Genomic DNA, 23,391 nt, shown 5'->3' with positions numbered 1-23,391 from the left:
CCAGATGCAGAGTGGTACTGCTAAATGAATGAGGACACCACACAAAACGTGTGCGATGCCCCAGCACCCCCTCCGACTAAGAAGAAGACACGATCAGAAAGAAGAGTGAGACCCCCCGATAGGTTGAATATATACTAGACACGAGGACGTGTCTTTTCATAGGGGGAGGACAGTGTAATCAGGTTTTGGGGTCAGAGGTTAAGACCCCGGATGTTCAAGTTAGGACTTGTTACTGTTGAGACGTTCGTTCGAGTTGAGTTTTAGTTAGAGCGTGCACGCTATTAAGAGAGGTTCGCGTCGGATATTCCCGTCTGTACTCATCCAAGTCAAGCCCAAGAACTCGAGAGAACCCACGAGATCAAGGTGAGACCATTCCATCTTGTTACATAAATAAATATTAATTAAATAAATACCCTAGGTATGTACATTTGATGTGTGAAGGAGTGCATACCAAAAGTATGTTGCAGTAAAAATATCTTTAAGCACACTATTTCTCAAGGTGGCGATATTATGAACCCTGGTGATATTATGGACACATGTTACATGCACTAGAAAAATTGATTACTATACTGGTACAGGTCCAAAATACCTAATCCATAAGTATTGGTACTGTGTACCACACTAATTATATGCTTATTTGTGACCTAAAAGGCATATAAATAGCTTGTCCCAAATGGGTCCTAAAGTACAATGTAAGGACAGTGTGTTTGTGTAACAGACAGTGTTAACTACCCTGAAAGATCTGTGTCAGTTGCATATTACATGTAAGTTACCCTCCCTCTAGATGTCACTTTGGTGTGGTATACATGTATGTTGCAGGGTAGGAGATGAAAACTGAAACATTTATTTACAATGTAGTTTTACCCATGTTTTGTATAAGAATTCTTATAAATGAAAACTTACACATAACTGTCAAATTTATTATATATGTTTCTGTCATCATGGAAGCAGTTCGGGAGAACAAGTTCATTTGTTGAATTGTTCAGGACACACATACAAGTCTGGACCTGTACCTTAACCCATGTACCCAACAGTGTACCTGTACCTAAAAATGGATTATGTGTACTACACAGCTCACACATGTACAGCAAAATTGTTTATCATCAGTTTCTGAGTATTTATACTTTGTAACTTCCCAACTTTGCAACACTTAACAACTGTCTAATCTGATTCAACTGTATTAAATTTTTTTGTTAATTTAATAATCTGAAAATTGTTCCTGAAATAATCTCATCATGATGGTACAAAGAAGAGTACCTTGACAATATCATCCACTGCTTCAAAAGCTGCATCGCTGTAGCACTGTGCCAGGTGCTGGGGGAAGGTGGAGGTGTCCAGAGAACAGAACAGCTCCACACGTTCCATTGGGGAGATCTGGGGTAAATGATGGAAAAATACTTAGTCTACAGAACAACAAAGAAGACAGGCAACTAGTGCTAATGTTAACTTTTACTAATAAATAGTATACATATCACTCCAATATTGTTTGTTATGTTGTACATGTAGCTGTATGTGGTTCTTTAAATTAAGTGTCCTTGTTCTTTGTCTAATGTTGCTTATTATATAAAAAATATAAAAAAATGTTAATTTTTTTGCAAAATGTGTGTCTAGAGATTGCAAGCTGTGTTGCTGTTAGAGTGATAACCACCACTCAACTGAATCAGATGTTATGCTCATTGTTGCTTGTGTTTGATAATAAAATTATTGGTTCTTTACCTAACAACTTAAATTGGGAATTCGAGATTGGACAGAGAGGTTTTTCATTCAAATATACCACTCAGATATACTAGTCTCAACACTCACAGCAAGGAGCCGTTGATGTAAATTCCCCAGCAGCCTTTTGTTCCAGTAGTTGTTCACCTCTTCCTTTCCCCAGTCTACACTGAGAACACCCAGCCATACCTAAGAAAGTTGACCATCAAGTATTACTAAATGTTATCTCAAAACGATGTGGGAAACAGCAAGATACAATGTACTATGCATATAACAACTGTTATGAAAGTATGAAATATTAATTGTTATGAAATAACAACTGTTATGAAAGTATGAAATATTAACTGTTATGAAATAGCAACTGTTATGAAAGTAAGAAATATTAACTGTTATGAAATAACAACTGTTATAAAATAATAACACAGTTATGAAAGTATGAAATATTCACAATATCACACTTGCCATGAAAGAATCAGTCCTTGTATATTATATACTTTTATTATACTGAAAATGACATGTATTTCTTACATGACAGTTGATAATGGTAATATTAGAACAGAAATCAAGGCGTTGACAGTACCTTACTCTCTTCCCCTGCTGCATAAGGGGAGATTCTCACATTCAGCTTTTTGTCCAACCACTTCATCACATTGGGGGTTGTTACATTCTCAATGAGTTTCTTCATACTCGTCTGCATGTTTTGTGCCTTGGCGTCTGTTGCAGAGTCCATGAGTAGCCAAAGATTACTCATACAGGCCGCAGCTAGGTGTACTGCACCAATGAGGATCGGGTGACGTTCAAGGTAGGTGCAGGCATCCAAACAGCTCAGCAACACCTCATTCGCAATGCAGAAGGTCTGACATGCCTCTTTTCTTGTTGCATCATCCCTGCAGCAGTGAAAACCAGCATTGAATTTGCGTCACTACAGTAACTACACACAAGTAGCAAGCAAAATGTAAGATCATTCTGTTATAATAAAGTATACCGTGGGTTTGCAACATACCCATAACTTTTTAAACATTTTATCACTGATAATTTAGGACTAAAGGCATAAACATTTAGTACCTTTGATAATTATGTAAAAATGTAAACAAATAAATCTGAATATGGATCCAACAACATGTAAATGTAAGTATATTGAAGAACTAAACATCACATTTAATCTCAATCAGATTATCATAAGTGATATTATTGTACATGCACAAATGAAGCAAAGCTCACCCTTTACTAGCCGCAAGTGCTGTCGCTGTTTCCAGAAGTGCCAGGACTGCCTGAATACAGGAGAAACAAACAGAGAACAATATTTTACATACGTTTGATGAGAAAATGTGCTTATTCTATGACTAATATATTTAGAATGGACAGACATGATTCTGCAAGGACTAAAATTCTGCAAAGTTCATCTCTAATCTAAAGCAAATGATACAATGTCATAGTTGCTCAACAATTTCAATTTCAACATTATGTTTTGTGAGGGGTGTAAAGGAGGCAATTTACATCAGGGCCCATCATCCCTGCACCATAACGGTGGTAGATTCTGTCTTTCCGCCACATTTGATGTACATGCACTCCTGACATCACCACACTTACCACTTCCTGAGTGTCCGTGAGTGCATCACACATCTGACGAAGGTTGACGAGATCGAAAATTTATGGTGAGTTCCTTGTGTTGGAACAAAGCTTGAACCTTACAACTATGGCTTCTATATACCAACACAGATGGGCTATCAACTGCAATGTTCTGAAAAAATATTATAACCTGTCTATCTTCCTCGACTGATAGGGAATACCCAGTTGCAACATTGACAGCGATGGCTGCACACAGAGTTGGGAGGCTGGCTGTCTTCACTGTCAGGGGGTCCAACAGTTCCTTGTTTGTGAGAATGGCTGCACAAGACCGCTCAAGCAGCCTGTCTGCTTCAAACAAGGCTGGAGGCTCCTTCATCACTGCAAGGGGCTTCTCTGCAGACCTACATAGACAAAATTGAAATTAGTGCCTATACTATATTGTTCAACAAATTCAAATTACTTAAAATATGTATGTATGTACATGTATGTATGTATGTATGTATGTATATATTAAACAATATCCTCAAAGTGTTCTTTTTCTGTCAAGGAGAGGAAAAAGTGCATTATTCCACAGCACTACATCATTAAACTTGAAATACAGTTCCTGTAGCAAACACTATTTCCTCACCTATATTTGATGTCCTTCTTGAATTGTTTGTACTTGAGTCCTTCCAGTCCCCACCATTTCTGCGAAGCTTTCTGGAAGTCTGTTGTGGGTGCTACTGGTTTGAAAGGAGTTGACTCATTCCTCAAGAAGTGGAGTACAGGCAGTGCCAGCAACCACCTTGACGTCAGTGCATTTCCTGACATAGCAGCATTGATGAGGTTTACAACAGCATCTGTGACCTCCCTAAAGAAAAATGATTTAAGAATTTTAATTTTGGATATACAAGTATAACAAAATGAAATACATGTTTGAATTCATAATTAATAATACCAATTAACTAAATAATACATAACTAGAGTTCGGAGGGCTCATGCCTTCGACAGTGTGATATTGTTTTGGTGGGTGTTGTGTAGGTTTTTTGAAGATGATTATCATAGTTATAGTGGTCAGAGAGTCCTTTTGTGAACGAAGCAACATACTATTTCCCAAGCCTGTACCATGTCTTTCTACGAAAATACAGATCGTTGAATTCGGCAAAAAAGGAGAGAGAATTGGCCTGGGGAGTCTGTTTTCTTCCCTCCAATGCGCGGCGATCCAAACTTCAAAACGGCAAAAACTCCTTCAACTAAATTATTCTTCTATACAGCCAGCGTTGTTGAAGCGTGCAATGTCCAATACGTTGAAAACAATTGTTGCCACTGTTGACAGCTTCCTGTCTGTAACTTGTTTTTTTATCCTAGATAAAAAAACAGACCAAGTCTTCTCCTGCCCTTAAAAATGTTCATTCACAAAAAGCCCACTACAGCAACGTACAGACCTCCCACGACGCCCATTTCCGAACTTGATCTTCCTATCGTCAACGGTAACTTGCTCACAAAAAATCGTGAACATCCTTCATGAATTATCCTGCTAACAACAATAACGAACAACACAAAAGGTCAAATTCAATGACGTGGGAACCCCCCACGAGGCCCATTTCCAAATTTGACCTTCGTATTTTCAACGGTAACTTGCCAACTAAAAATCATAGACAGTCAACCATTTAAGGATTCCCGAGTTATTTAGTCCAACAAAAAACGCAAACACAAAAGGTCAGCTCCAGTCACGTAAGAACTCCCAACGAAGCCCATTTTTGGCCTTGACAATGCCCATCACTAAGACAACCTGCCTGCCAAAAATTGTGAACCTCGGACCATGCCTTCAAAATTTATCGTGCATAATTTGCCAAACAGTGCCAAAACGATTTCATAGCCTTCTTGTCGAAGGCAACTAATCAGAATTACATTGTAAATATAAATAATGAAAAGCTCAGTCTAAATCATACATTACTATAAAACAATGTTCATCAAAACATTCCAAAAGTATCCAATGCTGTTACAGTACGTACAGGTCCACCAACAAATTGCTAAGGGAATACCAGTTCCTTTATTTCTTAAAAGTTAACATAGAAAAAGATTATTATTATTTATACACGTTCAAAATGAATGATACAGCAAATCTTTAAATTTAACATCACTTACTTCAGCCTTCCATCCAGGAAGTGAAGAAAGAAGGTCTCAACTTCGTGGCAACTTTTGTCCTTGACATCAGGCCTGATGAGGAGCCCATCAAACAGGGTGTGTACCTGTTTCTCAGTCAGTTGGAGGTTGAACCTGTTCACCAGCCAACACAGGGAGAGGGCAGACACAATCCGTGCCTGGGCTTCCTCTGGGCTCTCCTTCTTGTGTTCCTTTGTCTTTTCCAGCTGGTCCAGTTTCGGGCGGATGTACTCCATCAGTACCTGTACACATGTAATAAGTGAGACATCATGATGATGATGATAATGATGATGACTGGTTTACATTTGTACTTGCAACATGTGCACAACGTTAACATACCATTGCAGCCTTACATGGCTAAACTGGGGAGACACTTAAAATTCAATTATTATATCATAAATCATTCAATACTAAGTACTATACATGTATATCAAATTCTAAAATCTTGGTACATTTATGTGCACATTGTATTTGATCATCTAAAACAGGGTTTCTGTAAACATAATCAACAAAAATACTTCCTGGAAAAACAGGGTTACCATCATAGCATAACAAAGAGGAAGACAAAGGCAAACATATATATATATTAATTACCTCTGCAAAGGAAAAATCCTGAAGTGCCCAGACCCGCCTGTTAGCACCAGCAGATATCGGGCTCAGAGTCAACCACTTGCAAATATCCTCGACTTGCTTCATGACATCACATGCCAGTTGCTCTTCACCTTGCTGATCACATGTGAAGCCTTTCCATCGAGGTAACCATGTGTGGGCAGCAATTTGACGATCGTGAATGACTTTCTTCTCCACACTACTCCAGCCGATGATAGACTTGAATTTGTCCTTAAGTCCGTGCTCCACTTGCATCACATCGTTGTACAGGTGGACTTCGGCTACAGTAACAACAAGATCATTTTGACAACAAGATTATTTTGAATCAATCATGCCTACACTAAAAAAATGTATGGTTCTTTGTGGCAAATGTGCAGATCTTGGCACATTGGCAACACCAAATCATTTGTGTTTGGACACCGAGTATCAACAAGTAGCCAAAAGGCCCAATGGGCGCCACTCCATTGTACATGGAGGGAAGTAAGTGTAAAGTGCCTTTCCCAAGAACACAACATTGGTCAAGTCAGGGGATCGAACCCGGGACCTCTTGATTCTGATCTAAATGCTCTGACCATTACACCACACTATGCTACACAATGGCACTGGTAGTAAGATACCACATAATTTTACAAATGTATAACTGCTTGGTTCTAACTGCTTGATGTCCCATGATCACAATTAAATCATATGGAATCATCAATGCAATGAAGAATGTACAAGACAAATCAGAACACAAGAAGATCTCTTGTAGAAATTATTTGGTACAAGATGTGAATCAGATTTTTGGGTGCTGGAATATACAATGTCGCTACTTCCGTACTGGGAAGACAATATTGTCCATAATATTATGGAATATTTGGAAAATATACTAATGACATTCTTGATTGTTGTGCCATTGATAAGTGGCTGGCCTATCTAATGTGTAGAAATTGTAAAAGATAGTAAATGCCTGGATAACACTTACCTCCTGGTTGGCACTCCTCAGCTGAAAGCTTGAAGCATCTGTTGACCATCACACCACCCATGTTGTAGTGGATGAATTCCCAGCTCATCTTGCTGTCTTGGTGGACCACAACATACTTAAATGAGATGTATCTGTTGCTAATCCTTCCAAGATTCACAGTGCATTTGCCTTCTGCCACCAGGTAGTCATCTTTCAGGTGCCTGCAGAAAAGAAAAGGATCAGTGAATCATTCACAGAAGAAAAATATTGGTTTTCACTGTTTCTTCTTCTTCTGTCACCATGGTAACTGGCACTGTACTGTTGGGTTACATTATGTTATTGTAGCTGGATAGAGTTGGAGGGACTGGTCACCATATACAATATTCATATACTATAAGATTGTACTAGTAGTACATGTAGTATTTGATTAAGAATAAACAGAGCAGTAATTAATTGGCTAGACCATATGAAAGTACAAGTAAACATTATGCAGTTGCCTTATAAATGTTACCTTATAATAAGTTTCTAGTTACAAATACTTATGATTAATAAAGGGTAAGTGAAACTTACATGTATCTACAAGTGATCTCATCATTGGTAAAATATCCAATAGCTAATTATCTACATGCAACAGATCTACAAGTCTATTTTCCATCAGTTAACTGACAGTTCCTACCGTGTAATTTCAAGGACAGCAAGGCTCTCCCAGTCATTCCAGTCGACTATGTCACTTCTCACATGGACCTGGTCCACTTTCGGCTTCATTTTGAAGTCAGGAGAAACCAGGACATGGAAGTGCAAGGTCATTGTTGATCCTCTTTCAGTCACTTCTGGTTTGTGTGAAGTCTTGTTGGGTGGGGGTCTGTAATATGACCTGGACAGAAAATAGTTTAACTTGGCCATACACGGGTTAATGGAAAAAGGAGTCCAGTCCGATTGGCGGAAAAAGCAGTCCAGTCCGATTTTGGGGTGGAAAAAGCAGTCCGGTGATTTCTACGAAATTTTACGAAAGACCATAGGCACAATATTTTCTTGTGTGTGTACTTCGAGTTTCTATGGGTACTTCGAGTTTCTATGGGTACTTAGAGTTTGTATGGGAACTTGAATTAGCATATATGTGTCACTCACTATATGCTGCCTTAACCCGTAATTCAGGCAGCCTTGGGTGAGGAATAGCGGACAACTGATTTACACGACGTCCAACCCTTGCATGACGGGGAACAACGGACGCTAAGCCGTGCAGTGAGTGAGTGGGACCACCCAAAAGTAGTTTCTATACATACAGGTCACCTATCCACAATAAACAAAAGTTAATTATTAAGGGATTCTTTCTTACAATTGTACTTCCGGTACTTACATGTTTGTCGGTGTAATGCAAAGTCTGCCATACGCAGCTTTAGCAGGGGCCGGCTGGATGTTGGGCAGCTGGCAACCGTAAAGCGATTTAATCAGGCTACTTGCAAGCAGGATCGGCCCTGGAAATCTCGTCAGTTGACCGCTTCATCTTTTGACTAATTATTATTACTTATATGTAAGTAATAATCTGGAGGCATGATGATGATGATGCTATATGAAGTTACAGACTGTAAGTTCCCATGCAAACTCTAAGTACTCATAGAAACTCTACATGTAAGTTCCCATACAAACTCTAAAGTACTCATAGAAACTCTATTACCCATAGAAACTCGAAGTACTCATAGAAACTAGAAGTACACACACAAGAAAATATTGTGCCTATGGTCTTTCGTAAAATGTTGTACAAACCACCGGACTGCTTTTTCCACCCCGAAATCGGACTGGACTGCTTTTTCCGCCAATCGGACGGGACTCCTTTTTCCATTAACCCGGCCATACACATGTAGTCAAAGCTGCACACAAAAATATGCTGGGGAAAAATAAGATCTGGTCTATGTGGATTGGTAGTCACTATAGAAAGGGTTCTGATTGCTTGTGTCAATGGGAAAAATTATAGAAAAGACCACCAAAAAGTGATGACACTGGCCAAGTGGAGACGTAGTGAACTGTACATACATGTATACAAGTACCCAAGTTTGACTGTATACAAATTAGTAGCTCCAGGAAATGATTGAGAAACAATGGTCAATAATGTATTTTGTTGAGATATTAAAGCTTCAATCTGCCTACTGTAAGCTCTTCCAATTCAACTAGAAATGAAAGTAAGAATAATCAGAATGAAATTGTATACCTGGCCAGTAATGATGGTTTTCTTGTACAATGTGTGTCTTGTGTACTCACTGATTTTCCTGTTCTTTCTTTGCCTTGTCTGTAGGTTCTTGTCTGTGGTCAGCTGACAGGCTGGACACACTTCCCTCACCAACTGCAAGGTCTAAAGGTCTTTCTTTGCTGCTGTTTGGCTCGTTGGCAGGTTTCGCTGTTTCAAAAGGGACTTCTTAAGTGTTAAAGGTTAAAACAGTAAACTGCATTTTTTCAGTCAGTATAATTCCAGATTTCTATAAACCTTACTCAGGTAGACAATTGCATGACATAAATGTTAGATCCGATTCATTATATTTTAGATGTTAGAATTTGGACACTCCCTCCAGCTTTCTGGCGATCCGACCCGCAGTTGGGCTGGTACCTCGGGCGATACGGAATAGACTGTTTTATCAGCAAACCTGATACATAAATATATGGAGGTCATATGACCTGTAAAACCTGCACAAAAAGACCCACCATCCCAGAAACCATGCAAACATGAATCTCACCTGCTAACACAGCAGACGCCGTACTGGATGTAGGAACGACGACCACTCCTCCATCACCAGAGTCCTGGAACTTCTGTCTCTTCTGCAGTTGTGTCCCACACTTGTGGCAAAACTTCTGCATGGCTCTCAACACTGACTCCCCACAGTCTGGACACTCCATCTTCAGGTCAGTGGCTACAAAACAAGTTGCAAGAAGCCATATAACTCTGTGAAATATTTAGATTGTCTTATTCAATTGCAGTTTGTAAATTATGCAAACAATGTTTTGACTACCATTACCATGTGTCCAGCGATCATTTCCTGTTACTCTATGGTGAACAAGACTAGCATATTGACACAGTCACACAGTATTCATACACTCACCTGCATAGACAGTTTTCTTATTTATATTTTTACATATATAAAAAAATGGCCAAGGGAAACAGGCAAGTGCCTTTACAACTCTCTGACCACATAATAATGATAATGATAATGATACATGTAATACTACTACTACTAATAATAATAATAATACATGTAATAATAATAGTAACAAAAAGTAATAATGAAAAGTTCATTGTAATACAAAACAAGAAGCCATAGGTGACAATCCTCCGTGAAGTCTTATATTTTGCAACAAAAATAACCCCAAGCGTCAACGCCAGACCTACATGTATAGCCCCACCGTCTTACCGTTCCTGTTATATCACTTAAATAAGGAATAGTTACTTATCATAAGCAAATAATCTGAAACAGTTGCCCGACAAACATTAAACAGTTACATAATGGCCAACAGTTGCACTTTATGGCCCTTTATCAGTAAAGCGCGACTGGCTTGGCCAAAAACCAGTCAGCAATCATTTTATATATTAATTAGCAACAGTTGCAGCCAGCACCGCGAGTGTTACTACCGCCGGTCACATACCCGGGCCAAAACATCTCAACGACATTACGGGGATGTTTCAAAAATAAGCATTTACTCCAACATCAAAACAGCAATGGTAAAAATAAAAAGACGTGCATCGCCGCAGACATAATGGCACACCGCATGCCAAATTACACACTCAGAAATGCTACGTACAGAACAATGCGTTTTGGCTGCGAACACGTATGGTACCACATATCGACCCCTCCACACGTCTGCATGAAGTTCCACCCACCCCCACCGCTATTCCAAACAACGCGTTTTCTGGACCATTCCAATTTGCCTCAAAATTTTAGGGGTGCATCTGCAATATTACATTGACCGCGAAAACAGCAACAGCAAAAATACACATTCGTGCATCAACACGGGCATGCCCGCAGACGGCGTATAAAATTGCGTGCTGATTACACAAAGAGAACCCAGTGTTTTAACTGCAAACACGAAAAAACGGCTACTCACAACACTCCGTCCGGAGGTCCTGACCTCCTTCACGGAGTAATAATAAAGTAACGTATGATAAAGTCACACAAAGACTTAAATAACAATAATTGAAACAACAATTGAAACAATAATTGAAACCATACCAATACATGTAGTAAGTACAGATAATAACAAAAAGCCATAGGCGACAACCCTCCGTGAAGTTTTATATATTGCAACAAAGAGAAGTAGCCATTGGCGACAATTCTCTGTGAGGTGTGATACTTTCTGATTGGAAGCGTGTTGCTGACCCTGGTGTTACCTTGCTGGTTCGCTGGCTGCATTTTTCTATTGTTGTCTTGTCAATGGTGTTGCCGGGGTCGGGGTCATTAACCTCCGGCCGAAATCATGATTGCCCCCAGTACATCACGTATTTTGGTTTGGCTGCTGGAATGTGCGAATGTGCGAAAAAATGACTCCAGGACTGTCTACAGGGAACACTCGCATAATGCCCAACATTCGCGGTGTATCAGGACAGCGCGACTGGCCAAGCCACAACCAGTCGGCATTAGCGCAGTCCCTGCAATTAGTAACAGTCGCACATCAATGAACACTTTCATCACAGCCCGCATTTCCTGTATCAATCATCCGCAACTGGTCATAATATAAAACAGCCATATCACCAGTTACCGCTTATGTCTACTACTAGAAAGACAACAGAACAGGTGCAGTTAAATTATAAGGGCACGTTACACCCATAAAACGTGTTTTCGAGCGTGCTTCTTCCTTAGCCTGACTAATCGCGCTCCTGGCGCCGAAGTTGCTGGGGTGGGGGTCATTAACCTCCGACCGAAAGCATGATTGTGTAACACAGGCTACTTCTTCCTATACCGACTCATACTACAAGACGCGCTTTAAATACAACTAGCAAATCATACAATTATCCGATCTATGTGCGGTTTACCAGCCCCAGACCATATCCAACCACGAGGCAGAACACATTGATGGGTTGCGCAAAAATATTGGCCATGTTTTAATACAGAGAGCTGCTCCACTAACACTATGGAGCGGCCAGCATGCTCGTTGCTAGGACGACCGGCCAGTTGCTACGTGACTAAATACACGCCGCCACTAGGTCGCCACACCCGACCAGTTTGAAATCGATAGGATTACGTCATCGGTATTCACATTTCATAATGATGACCTCTGACCACCCCACATTTCCGTCCCCATCAGCCTGACCGCGAGAGTAATACTCTAGTACTACCGGTCGCACGGGCGACAACATTTCAACAACATGGGGATGTTTCGAAAATAACCATTTACTCCAATATCAAAACAGCTACGGTAAAAATAAAAGGACATAATGCCACACCACATGCGAAATTACACAGAAATGCCATAATGCCACACCACATGCGAAATTACACAGAAATGCGACGTACGGAAGAATGCGTTTTGGCTGCGAACATCTTCAAAAAAACTTGGCATCTCTTAAGCATGGGCAAAAACATCTGGAACCACTAATTATCAAAACCACCCCGTATCTGCATGAAGTTCCACCCCCCCACTGCTATTCCAAACAACGCGTTTTTCTGGACCATTCCAATTCGCCTCGTAATTGTAGGGGTGCGTCTGCAATATTACATTGACCGCGAAAGCAGCAACGGCAAAAATACACGTACATTCATGCATCAACACGGGCATGCCCGCAAACGGCGTATAAAATTGCGTGCCGATTACACAAAGAGAACCCAGTGTTTTGACTGCGAACATGAAAAATCAGCCGTTCACAACACTCCGTCCGGAGGTCCTGACCTCCTTCACGGAGTAATAATAACAATTTGAAAAAAGTATAAAGAATGACTGAATTACCGATTTAAAATGAGGTATAATTTTGGCATTGGCAGTGGTTGATCCATGTGCAGATGTTATTAGCCTAAGGGTCAAATTTGCTGTATATAAGAGAATTATAATGATCAAGTATAGCTTTTTTAAAGGTGAAGAAGGAGGTAGTGGGGCTAGATTTTAAGAGTCTAGTATTAACGGGCAGGTTATTCCAAGTGTGTACAATTCTGTGAAAGAAGTAATTTTTGGCGACGCCTTTGGGGCGGAGGCATTTGTGCAAGTACTACGATCGCTTTGAAAGAATTTCAAAAATTGCACGAATGCATTCCCTAGGGAATTGGTTCTGAGGTAACCTTCGGCCATGTGGTTTTTGGATCAAGCAGGTAACTTACACCGGGTGCCCACGTGCCACCCATCCAGCTGCCTGGCATGATTAATTACTGGTCATCTGTCTTCTCCCCACACCATGGACAGAGAGCACAGCTGTCTTTGGCCAAAGACAAAGGAAATTATCCGTCTTTTTGGAACCCACAAAAGGTAAAAAAAAGTCCTAGGAGTAACAACTTCAGACCAGACGTAAAATCCAGTCTCTGGTGGAGGATAGAGTGAAGTGGAGGATGGTTTTAAGTTTGGTTTGAGTGGGAACTCGACAAAAGTCTCACTTACCAAAGTAAAGTAAGTAAGTATGTCATCATGAAATTTATATTGCTGGGGAAGAACGGCTGATTCCTTCTATACGTGTATTTGGTATATTGCCCCACACCTCCTCCACCCATCCTGTAAATTTCACTACATGCATGTGTTTATAAGATAGGGAAGTCTGTTTTTCTGTAATGTAGATTGCTAGCTCCACCACATGAAATAATATTATATCTTTCAATCGTCGCCTTGGCAATGATTTTTATTGCCTCAGCCTTGTTAAAACTAGAGAGGCCAACATTTGCTTGGGAGGCAAATACAGCATATTTCAGTCCATCTCCTCCCACGCAAAAGTCCGGGTCTATACAAATCGTCAAGAAGTTTTGGCATACTGCACCTGGAAGTGCGCTGATATCGGTTTGTGTTCCCTCAATCTTTTGACAGTTTCCCCCTGTCAAAATGATCTTTTGACAGTTTCCCCGCGTCAAAATAAGAAACAAAGCTACCGCTATTTAATAGAACCATGTACTAGTATTACAATTATTCAATTCATTTCAACATGATATATCTATAATATATTCCTTTATTAATATCATCATGGTTGTGGAAAGTCCTCAGCTGGTGAACCATTCAGTCGCCATGACATGAGTCATTGCGTCGGGAGTTTATAAAGTGAGCCGTCACTCGCTTGCGCCGGGAGTTACGTACAATTTTCTTACCGCGCGTCACTCGAGTTTTTTTGTTGGTGTCAATATTGACTGTACTCAGAAGAAATATGTTCATTTATTGAAGTTATTTTCACTCGTCGCCTGCGGGTGAACATATACCGTAAGGCGACACACATGGACCAATATCTAAATTTTTTCTCAAACCATCCATTGGACCACAAATTGGGAGTGATCAAGACCCTCTTACATAGAGCTAATACCATCATCAGTGATCCTGCGGATAGAATCGCCGAGATCGATCACTTCACAGAAGCCCTAAAGAAGTGTGGCTACCCTCAGTGGCTCATTAAGAAAGCCTCCGAGCCTAGACAACCCCGGTCAAAACCCCACGATAGTCAGGGAACGGGAGGGAAAAACAGAAAAACACTTGTAGTCCTCCCATACGTAAAGGGTGTTTCTGAGCCCCAGTAGTATACATAGAATCTTTGCTGCACATGGAGTGAGTACCTGTTTTAGACCTCATCGTACGTTAAGACAGCTCCTTGTGGCACCTAAGGACAAAACTCCCAAGGAAGACAAGTGTGGGGTTATCTACCACATAAGTTGCCAGGGAAACACCAACAGAGGCCCCTGTCGGGAAACTTATATCGGGGAAACTGAGCGCTCACTAAAAACCAGGTTTCTAGAACATAGACGACCCAGTTCTGTTGCATCTGAGGTGTCACTGTGACAGCACATCCACTCATCGGGACACACAGTGGATCTAGAGGGAGTCAGAATCTTGGATACCGAACAGGATTACTTCAAGAGAGGCATAAAAGAGGCCATATAAATCAGGGCACTTCAACCATCGCTCAACCGGGACAGGGGGATATTGACTTCAGACAACCTTTGACCCTTTGCTGACGTCACACGTGGGAAAAATCACGTGTCCACAGCATTTGGGTCAGATAGCTGAGGAAGACTGAGTGATTCAGTCGAAAATTTCTGGTGAGTCAAATTTTGAGTTGGAGAACAGTTTAAGTTTTTCATAATATAATAATTTTTCCTTTGGCAAACCCGCCGTGAATTTGAGGCATAATATTTCTTCTACGGCAGACATTTCTTGTTTCGTGACATCGCATGATGTCCTGTGAGGGCGGTAGGCCTCCACTGCTGGTACAAAATGTACAAAATGAACCCCACTGTTACACTTTGTTGACATATTACACAATTTTCCGCTAGAAGTAACGTAATTTTAGAATAGCAGATAATAGATAAAACAATTTGCATCACACAGTCGACACATGGATAAACCACAAAGTTATTTTACGAATCACATGTCTGTTTGTCTCTGGTACTGTATTTTCAAGGGGCAACACATACCTTCCGAAACACTTTGCGGTACCCAGGATTAGGATGGTTGGCATATTGAATCGTCGTGATTGTAGATGAGGAATGATTATTAAGGCACATAAAATTGAATGTGTGGGTCATTGCGCACGATTTACGTGCAACGTGACCCCAGGTAACCCGCAATGTTCGATGTGTTTGATGGCCAACGGCAGATGGAACGGGCCATTCTTTACATCAAACGTGGAATGGGTAGCACTTTTGGCCCTTTTTTGGCTGAAAAGAGCCATTAAAGTCCACCAAATGAGTCATTTGGAAGTGGTGTATGCCAAATATGTGACTGCTGTTTTGTAGACACACGTTCAAGGTACCATTATACCGAATTTCAGATCATTTGGTTGTACATGTAATACCATGGCTCAGGATCCGAAAATCCATTTTTAGTCAAAAAATGCCCCAAAAAAACCTTCATAAGAAGTTTTCAAAGGTATGTATCAAAAAAATGAAAAAAACGCCTGGGAGTATTGGCCCACTCTACCTCCATGCAAAATTCCAGCTCATTTGGCTAAAAAATGACAGTTGAATCCATTTATAAATTGTCCTGAAGTAGTTGTTAAACATTTTTTGGGTTGGAGCTTGGCGTGGGAGTTAGATCTTAGATCAAGATCATATTGGCCTAAGAAGCACTTAAACAAAAAGAACAAATAATTCTCTACGGTAGGCTAGGGGTAAAAGAGCGCAGTGAATCAATTTTCAATTAAACCTTCAGGTTTTTACCCGTGTGTGAATCAGGTATGACCTAAGATACTAATATTTCCCATCTTAAGTCCATTAGACATTTCCTTTCTGCATACTTCTCCCTTCCGGGGGTGTGCCTAACTTGTCACCTCCTGTCTTTGCTGTTTTCAATCCTTTCCCACTTCTTTCCCCTAATACTTGGAAAGCTCTGTGGTTTTCTGACCACTTCCTGCTACATCACTCCTCTCAGCAGACCATGACTGTTTTGCCTCTTCCAGGCTTTGGGAGAATTTGGCTAACGGGTAGAGAGATAATATGCCAGTTGTACTCTATGGTATTAGCATTCAACTCCCCTGACATGTTATCTCTATTTGGCCAATTTCTGCTCTTTCCAGCCACCTTCAAAAGCCTGGTAGAGGCTACATCACTGTTTCCTGGGACTTGCAACTGTTAGTGTTCCGTGGACCCCAATTTTCACACAGGCAAAAACCCGAATGTCAAGAATGTATGTTCAGATCCTACACCCACCCTCAACTCAAGGTAACATATGATCTGAACGTACTCTTGAATGTACATCAAAGCAGTCTGATTTGCAGAAATCAAGCATACTGTTCTCTTACATACTTACATCTCTTCCTACGCAATTTCCGTAGTACCGTCAGGTTTTTGTCCACAGGCAATTCGGTTCGAAAGTTCTGTAGGGATGGTGGAGTGTGCACCCTCTCTCCTTGTTAAACATAAGGATAGAATTGACATTGCTTGTTTTAATGCGACAATAATACAATGTCATGTCATGATTACAGGTTAGCATCCTGGTTTGTGATCTACATGAAAGTGAAGCTTTATACACTTCACAAGTTGTTAATCACTTGTTATGTAATAGTTAAAGGATGGGTGGAGCGAGTTTATGTGGATTTTAGTCACATTTTAGAAATACAGGCTCCTGATTGGCTGAGGAAATGTGGCCATGTTCTAAGGGCGCTGCTCCCTCATGTAACCAGCCAGCTCCCTCATATCAATTTTCAGATTGAACCCTAAGTGGCTACTTACACACAATTCAGTCTTGCTCAAAATGATCTTTTTAAAGTAAAGATGTAAAAACAATTATACAACAATGCATTCTAGCATTACAAACTAATAGTATGTTACTCTCATAAAAAATCCCCCTTGGTCGTTTTGCTCCCATGCCATGCTTGCGATCTGCTCCCTCATGCTAAATTTTTCTAGAAAAAACCCTGATGAGGATTTATGATTAATTTGCAGTGATCAGAATATTCATGCAAAAAATAAAATCAATGCACAAATTTTAAGATGTCCATTTCTGATAATGTTTGCAGCACACACTGTTGGATAAAAGTGTCTTTTGTCAATATTAGAACACTGTTTCCCTTACCTGTTTGCAATATGTCAAGGCTGGCCACAGGAACATCACTGCTGCCCTCTAGCTGTACAGATTCCTGGCTGTGCTGTTTTCCTGAAGGTCTTGGCAGGTTTTTGTCATCAAGATGAAGTACCTCCAGCACATTGCTAATGGTGCGGCTGTGTGGTTGATAAAGGGGGCACTCCAGAGGTAGCCTCGCTATGGATTGACCTACATGTATTAACATCAAATACAGGGGGTGTTCATTAATTCGCTGACTTGATATGATTAAGTGATTTTATAGTAGTTATATTGTTTTGTTGGTTGGTATGTATAATATTGTTTTACTTTTTGTTTAATTTTCAAGTAAATAATGTATATTTTTGGTCCTGATATATATGAATTTTTGCATGGAGGAGGGATGTGAGTGAAATATTCTACCTTTGCTTGCAAATGTTGAATTGCTGAAATGTTGATTTTATGTTACATTTATTATTGTAAAATGTATCTCTGTCGCATTGTAAGTATTATATACATGTATTATGTAACTAAATTAAAGTGGTCAGCAATTTGAAAATTACCTTTGACAAGAGGTGTGGTGAGGAGGTAGACCAGAACCTTCCTAAAGTCCTGTACTTTGATGGTGGCTTTCACGGTGATACTCTCAGCAGACAGTTGCTGTAGGGTTTCCTCACTTATCAAGCTATCATGTAGCAGGTTGTCCAGTTCTCCACTTTTGTACATGAACCACAGTTGTCCCAACCCGGCCAAGTCTGCACATTGCAGGAAGAACACTAGGCTGCCTGGTTTGACACTACGGACACTCATACCACCAATTTTTTCCAGTTCCTTGATTGCTTTTGTAATGTCGAGTAAGTCTTTTATGGTTTTTGTGTTAGGCTTTACCTGTTCCAACAGACGGTGGGTATCATCTGTCACAGTTGTGAGATCAACAAGTGTCGTCCTTGCACGAGCAAAGCTTAATAGTTGTTGTGGGGTTGCAACACTTGGTGACACTTGTGCAAGTATTTCCACTACAATGGGCAGTGGAGAAGGATCTAGAAGACAAAATGGTTGAAGTTACCATGGTGAGGGAAGTTAGACATTTTTTTTACTATTAACTGTTTCTAACATGTAAAGCTTTACTCTTCAAACAAAGGGTGAACTAAGGTTCCACAACCCCATCACCAGTTACATTTTGTATTGTTAAATATCTTGTGATTTAACTTAATTTGCTTATGTTCACCTCTGCATATCTCATTATATGTTACAGCTATCAAGAAGCCCCCATCATGCATGTTCTCTTCAATTACATGTTTGCAAATGGACACAGCAACCATAATGTGTATATCATTATTAATATTCTCCCCAACCCAAATTACATTTCAAAAGTACTTTTTCAACAAGAATGGCATGGTTTCATTAAACAATTACAATGTGGTATCTTACAATCTTCAGGTTAGCTTGATGAAAGCTTAAGTGGGGGAATGACAATTACATAACAATTTTAGGAAAGCTGTTCAGAAGCATAATGTAGTTTGACCACTTACACTCTTTCTGTCTGCTTTCTTTTTCCTCCCTCTGCTGCCCAATTGAGGTGTGCTGCATACCAAACTCTAGGAAATAGATGGTGCAAAATTAATGTATCAATTCTTTTAAATCAGGCATTGTATACAATAAAAAAAGTGGTAAGAAAATGAGTTGAAAAGAATATAATATCATGACCTAAAAACTAATCAATAGGTTGAGAATATGCAAGATTTAAAATGTTTCTTTTTCAACTCATTTTCTCACCTTCACTTTTTATTGATTCCTTCTTTTTTTAGAATGTACAGTTTTCAAAGTTAAGGCCACATTAAATTGATTTGGTAGTGCTTGGTTTTATGCAGAAAATGCCATAGGAGCCATAAAGTCATCATATCAGGCTGGTTTATGATTCATGCCAAGAATGTTGACCTTTGAATCAATCACCACATTGATAAATGGAAAAAGAGCAGCATATATAGGAAGACAAAGACTTCAACTGTTAGTGCTTAAAAAACATGTCTTTTCATTCTGGAGTTGATTCAGAACCTGAATGTTCTTGACTTTTAATTTAGAAAAATGAAGAAGGATCAAATTGATAATGGCTTAATGGCAATACTAGAAGAAACCACAGAAAAACAAGAAAAAACAAGGAAAATCGTAGATTTTGTACCTCCGGGTATTGTAATGTATGTTGCAGAATGTTGGGTGCATGTTGGGACTGTTCTTTAAATTAGTGAATGGTGTCTGGGTGTGTGCGTGTTCACGCGAATACCATTTTTTCCAAAAGTTTCGAAATGTTTGTAATTGGCTAAATGATCTGTGAAATCACTAATCCCCCCTAGCCGACTGGAGCCCAAAAATAGAAAGGACAGGGGCATCCCGTGGCGAATCTGGCTGCCTGACCCTCAGCGACCAGCGATAATGTAAACAAACACCTACACAAACGGCCGCGTGAGAAATCAACTCCAGTGCACGGAACTTGCTCTCGAAAATTTATCAAGCCGCTACGCTTCCCCCCGCGGCTGCCATCCCTCCCCACTTATCCCACACTAGTTCAAATCACGTCAAAAAAAACACATCAAAACATGCACAGAAGCGTGTTCATATCTTTCATGTTACGGTTGAAACTTAGAACCTCATTTTGAGCGAACCTTACAAACATGAGACAAAATAATATTTTCGAAAACAAATCGCAATCAGCAAGGTTTCATTGATTCCTGTTAGATTTAACCGGTACCAAACCGCGGCAGGCAGCTAAGAACAGCGACATATTTGCCACGGTTAGCACCAGTGGCGGTGATATATTTGGTAGACATGATGGTTTGTTAGATTTGACCGGTTCCGACCGACAGTCGGCGCTTTCGTATACTAGTACTACAGATGCTCACGAGTTACAGAATGGTGAGAGTGTTTCTCAGATCCAGGTCGTGCCGCCATGTGTTTGTTTAGATATCAGTGTGAATAGCAGCCCTGTTTCAGACACGGCCGGCCTGCCGGCGTTTCCGGGGCAGTGTTCGTTGTTTCCAGATGTAGCAGCGAGAGCGCCCCGCTCAGTGTCCAGCATAGTTGACCAGCGTATTGCAGAGACCTTGTGTGATGATTGTCATTTCTCGTTGTCATGTTTTCACTCCGGTGCTGTCATGAGCGACGTTTCAGCGCCAGGTGATAGGGATTGTACATTACCTAACGTAGATTGTGTACACCGTTTCGGGACAATTTCTATGCGCCCTTTTTGATGTTCGAGCCAGATAAAAATAACCCGCGGTACCCGGAAGTCAGCGTACCGAGCTGGATTTCCATGGGTCCCGTCTACCCCAACGCGAGACACAACTGCGATAATATTTCTTTCCTCGATACCTGACACCCCTCTCACCAGATGTGGACGACGCCTGCGACACTTAATACACGCCGAAAATCAAAAGACAAAACCACTTTCACACACAAGGGGTGTCCATACGCTCTCAAAACGCATAATTTTCACGCACTAAAACACACATGCTAAAAAAACAAAACAACGTGCACCATCTACAGCCCAATAGCAAAATGTATACCAAGTCCCAGACATATCCGTCCACCCAAACGCGAGAAACGGCTGCGAACGTAATTTTCATCTTCCCCCACAAAACCTCCGTGCACGGGATACATCCCTACCCGGAGGTAATTAACTGAAGTGGATATAGGATGAGATCAGAATAGATGAAGTGCCTACTGTTGGTAAGAACAACACAACTCAGACACATGTCAGTGAGTTGTTTTGATAAAGAATTGAATTGAACTCAACTGAACTGAAAATGTGTCTGTGTTCTTAGATCTAGTTTTTGGTTTAGAATCATGAGGGCATTGTCGACACGTCTTCAAGATTACAGACACACCTACCTTTCAACTTCAAGCTCTCTGCTCTCAGCCGTTCGCCAATGTCGATGAGGGCTTGCTTCAAAACTTGTAGGGTTGCACCATCTGCGTTTCTTCCTTGCCACCTTTCAAGCATTTCCCTGCACCTGGCATCAGGGTTCCGACACATTTCATCGATTGATTTGATCTCTCCTCGTTTGAACCCAAGTTTCCGGGCCAAGTCTTCCCACTTGTAGCTCACGTTCTCGATGACTTGGTCGAAGTAGTCAGCCACATCAACTGGAATGTGATCAGTCATGTTTTTAGTTACTTAGGCCACACCAATTTAATTTGTTGGTTCTCGGATTTTTTCAGAAAAAATATGAAGCGACAGGGCGAAAAAAAATAAAAATAAAAACAGGTCTAGGCATCCTATTATAGGCTTAAATGCTACAAAATGAGCCATGAAGTCAACACAAAAGGCTGGGTTAAAATTTAAACATTGAATTTTGAACTTTTAATCAAACCACTGCAATGATAGATGGGAAAACTGTAACAACTAGGAAGAAAAGGACTTTCCTCAACTGTTGGGGGCAAAACATGAGCTCCGGTGCTGTCATGAGCGACGTTTCAGCGCCAGGTGATAGGGATTGTACATTACCTAACGTAGATTGTGTACACCGTTTCGGGACAATTTCTATGCGCCCTTTTTGATGTTCGAGCCAGATAAAAATAACCCGCGGTACCCGGAAGTCAGCGTACTGAGCTGGATTTCCATGGGTCCCGTCTACCCCAACGCGAGAAACAACTGCGATAATATTTCTTTCCTCGATACCTGACACCCCTCTCACCAGATGTGGACGACGCCTGCGACACTTAATACACGCCGAAAATCAAAAGACAAAACCACTTTCACACACAAGGGGTGTCCATACGCTCTCAAAACGCATAATTTTCACGCACTAAAACACACATGCTAAAAAACCAAAACAACGTGCACCATCTACAGCCCAATAGCAAAACGTACACCAAGTCCCAGACATATCCGTCCACCCAAACGCGAGAAACGGCTGCGAACGTAATTTTCATCTTCCCCCACAAAACCTCCGTGCACGGGATACATCCCTACCAGGAGGTAATAAACTTAGAGGATAATTACCAGGATATACCATCTTTAGCCCATCCACAGTACTCTGTAACTTTGCTTTAGACAGAGCCTCCATCAGGACCTCTTTGGTGGCCCTCTCTCCGTTGCGCTTGAGCCATTCCTCCAACAGATGCATACAGCAAGACTTGTCATCTCGGTTACTACCGGCAATATTATCGGTGCCCGGCTTTTCAAATCCAAGATGGAAAGCCAGGTCCTTCCAATCTGAGGCGACCTTTTCCTTGATGAAAAAGAAGTACTTACGAACGCCTGCAAAAATACCCATATCATCAGACAATACTTAACCTTTAAGACTTTAAAAATGTCTCCCAGCTGCAGATTTAAACAACACAATGCCTTCCAGTTAAAGCCTGCAGTGTGCACTTTCCCAAGTCTCTCTCATTTTCACTCTCTCTCTCTCACTCTCTCAACCCCTCTCTCACCATCTCTCCCACCCTCTCTCTCTCTGACCCCTCTCTCTCACCCTCTATCTCTCTATCACCCTTTGTCACCCTCTCTCACCCCTTCTCACCCTTTCTCTGACCCTCGACCTCTCATTCTTTCCACCTCTCTCTCTCTCTCTGGCTCTCTTACACACACACCCTCTCTCTCTCAACCTCTCACCCTTTGTCACCCTCTCTCTCTCACCCTCCCTCTCTGACCCTCTCACTCTCTCATATCATATCTATTAACATATCTCTACATAATTATGTTTATATATCTAATACCTTTACTAGTATCTATCTATGTATCTCTATATGAATATTGAGGG

At 40.8% G+C, this 23,391-nt stretch overlaps 1 protein-coding gene across 1 annotated transcript in view; it reads right to left on the bottom strand.

The window, feature by feature from the left end:
- The window catches only part of LOC109473931 (E3 ubiquitin-protein ligase rnf213-alpha-like), a 134,495-nt gene that overhangs the window by 110,595 nt on the left and 509 nt on the right, over positions 1 to 23,391 (bottom strand). Inside the window, exons 2-19 of the mRNA XM_019774105.1 lie at positions 22,665 to 22,889; positions 21,518 to 21,772; positions 19,165 to 19,230; positions 18,521 to 18,672; positions 18,196 to 18,292; positions 17,648 to 17,845; positions 16,883 to 16,981; positions 9,706 to 9,879; positions 9,236 to 9,371; positions 7,656 to 7,853; positions 7,001 to 7,200; positions 6,022 to 6,317; positions 5,410 to 5,669; positions 3,473 to 3,683; positions 2,935 to 2,984; positions 2,294 to 2,600; positions 1,804 to 1,902; positions 1,258 to 1,374 (exon numbers count right to left, since the gene is read on the bottom strand). Of these exons, the coding sequence (XP_019629664.1) occupies positions 1,258 to 1,374; positions 1,804 to 1,902; positions 2,294 to 2,600; positions 2,935 to 2,984; positions 3,473 to 3,683; positions 5,410 to 5,669; positions 6,022 to 6,317; positions 7,001 to 7,200; positions 7,656 to 7,853; positions 9,236 to 9,371; positions 9,706 to 9,879; positions 16,883 to 16,981; positions 17,648 to 17,845; positions 18,196 to 18,292; positions 18,521 to 18,672; positions 19,165 to 19,230; positions 21,518 to 21,772; positions 22,665 to 22,889 (3,140 nt within the window). The remainder of the gene's footprint in view (positions 1 to 1,257; positions 1,375 to 1,803; positions 1,903 to 2,293; positions 2,601 to 2,934; positions 2,985 to 3,472; positions 3,684 to 5,409; positions 5,670 to 6,021; positions 6,318 to 7,000; positions 7,201 to 7,655; positions 7,854 to 9,235; positions 9,372 to 9,705; positions 9,880 to 16,882; positions 16,982 to 17,647; positions 17,846 to 18,195; positions 18,293 to 18,520; positions 18,673 to 19,164; positions 19,231 to 21,517; positions 21,773 to 22,664; positions 22,890 to 23,391) is intronic.

The sequence above is a fragment of the Branchiostoma belcheri genome, unplaced genomic scaffold, assembly GCF_001625305.1.
Source record: "Branchiostoma belcheri isolate BF01 breed outbred unplaced genomic scaffold, Haploidv18h27 scaffold101, whole genome shotgun sequence".
Lineage (NCBI taxonomy): Eukaryota > Metazoa > Chordata > Leptocardii > Amphioxiformes > Branchiostomatidae > Branchiostoma > Branchiostoma belcheri.
The sequence above is the reverse complement of the archived record's forward strand: the minus strand, read 5'-3'. Positions and strand labels throughout refer to the sequence as shown.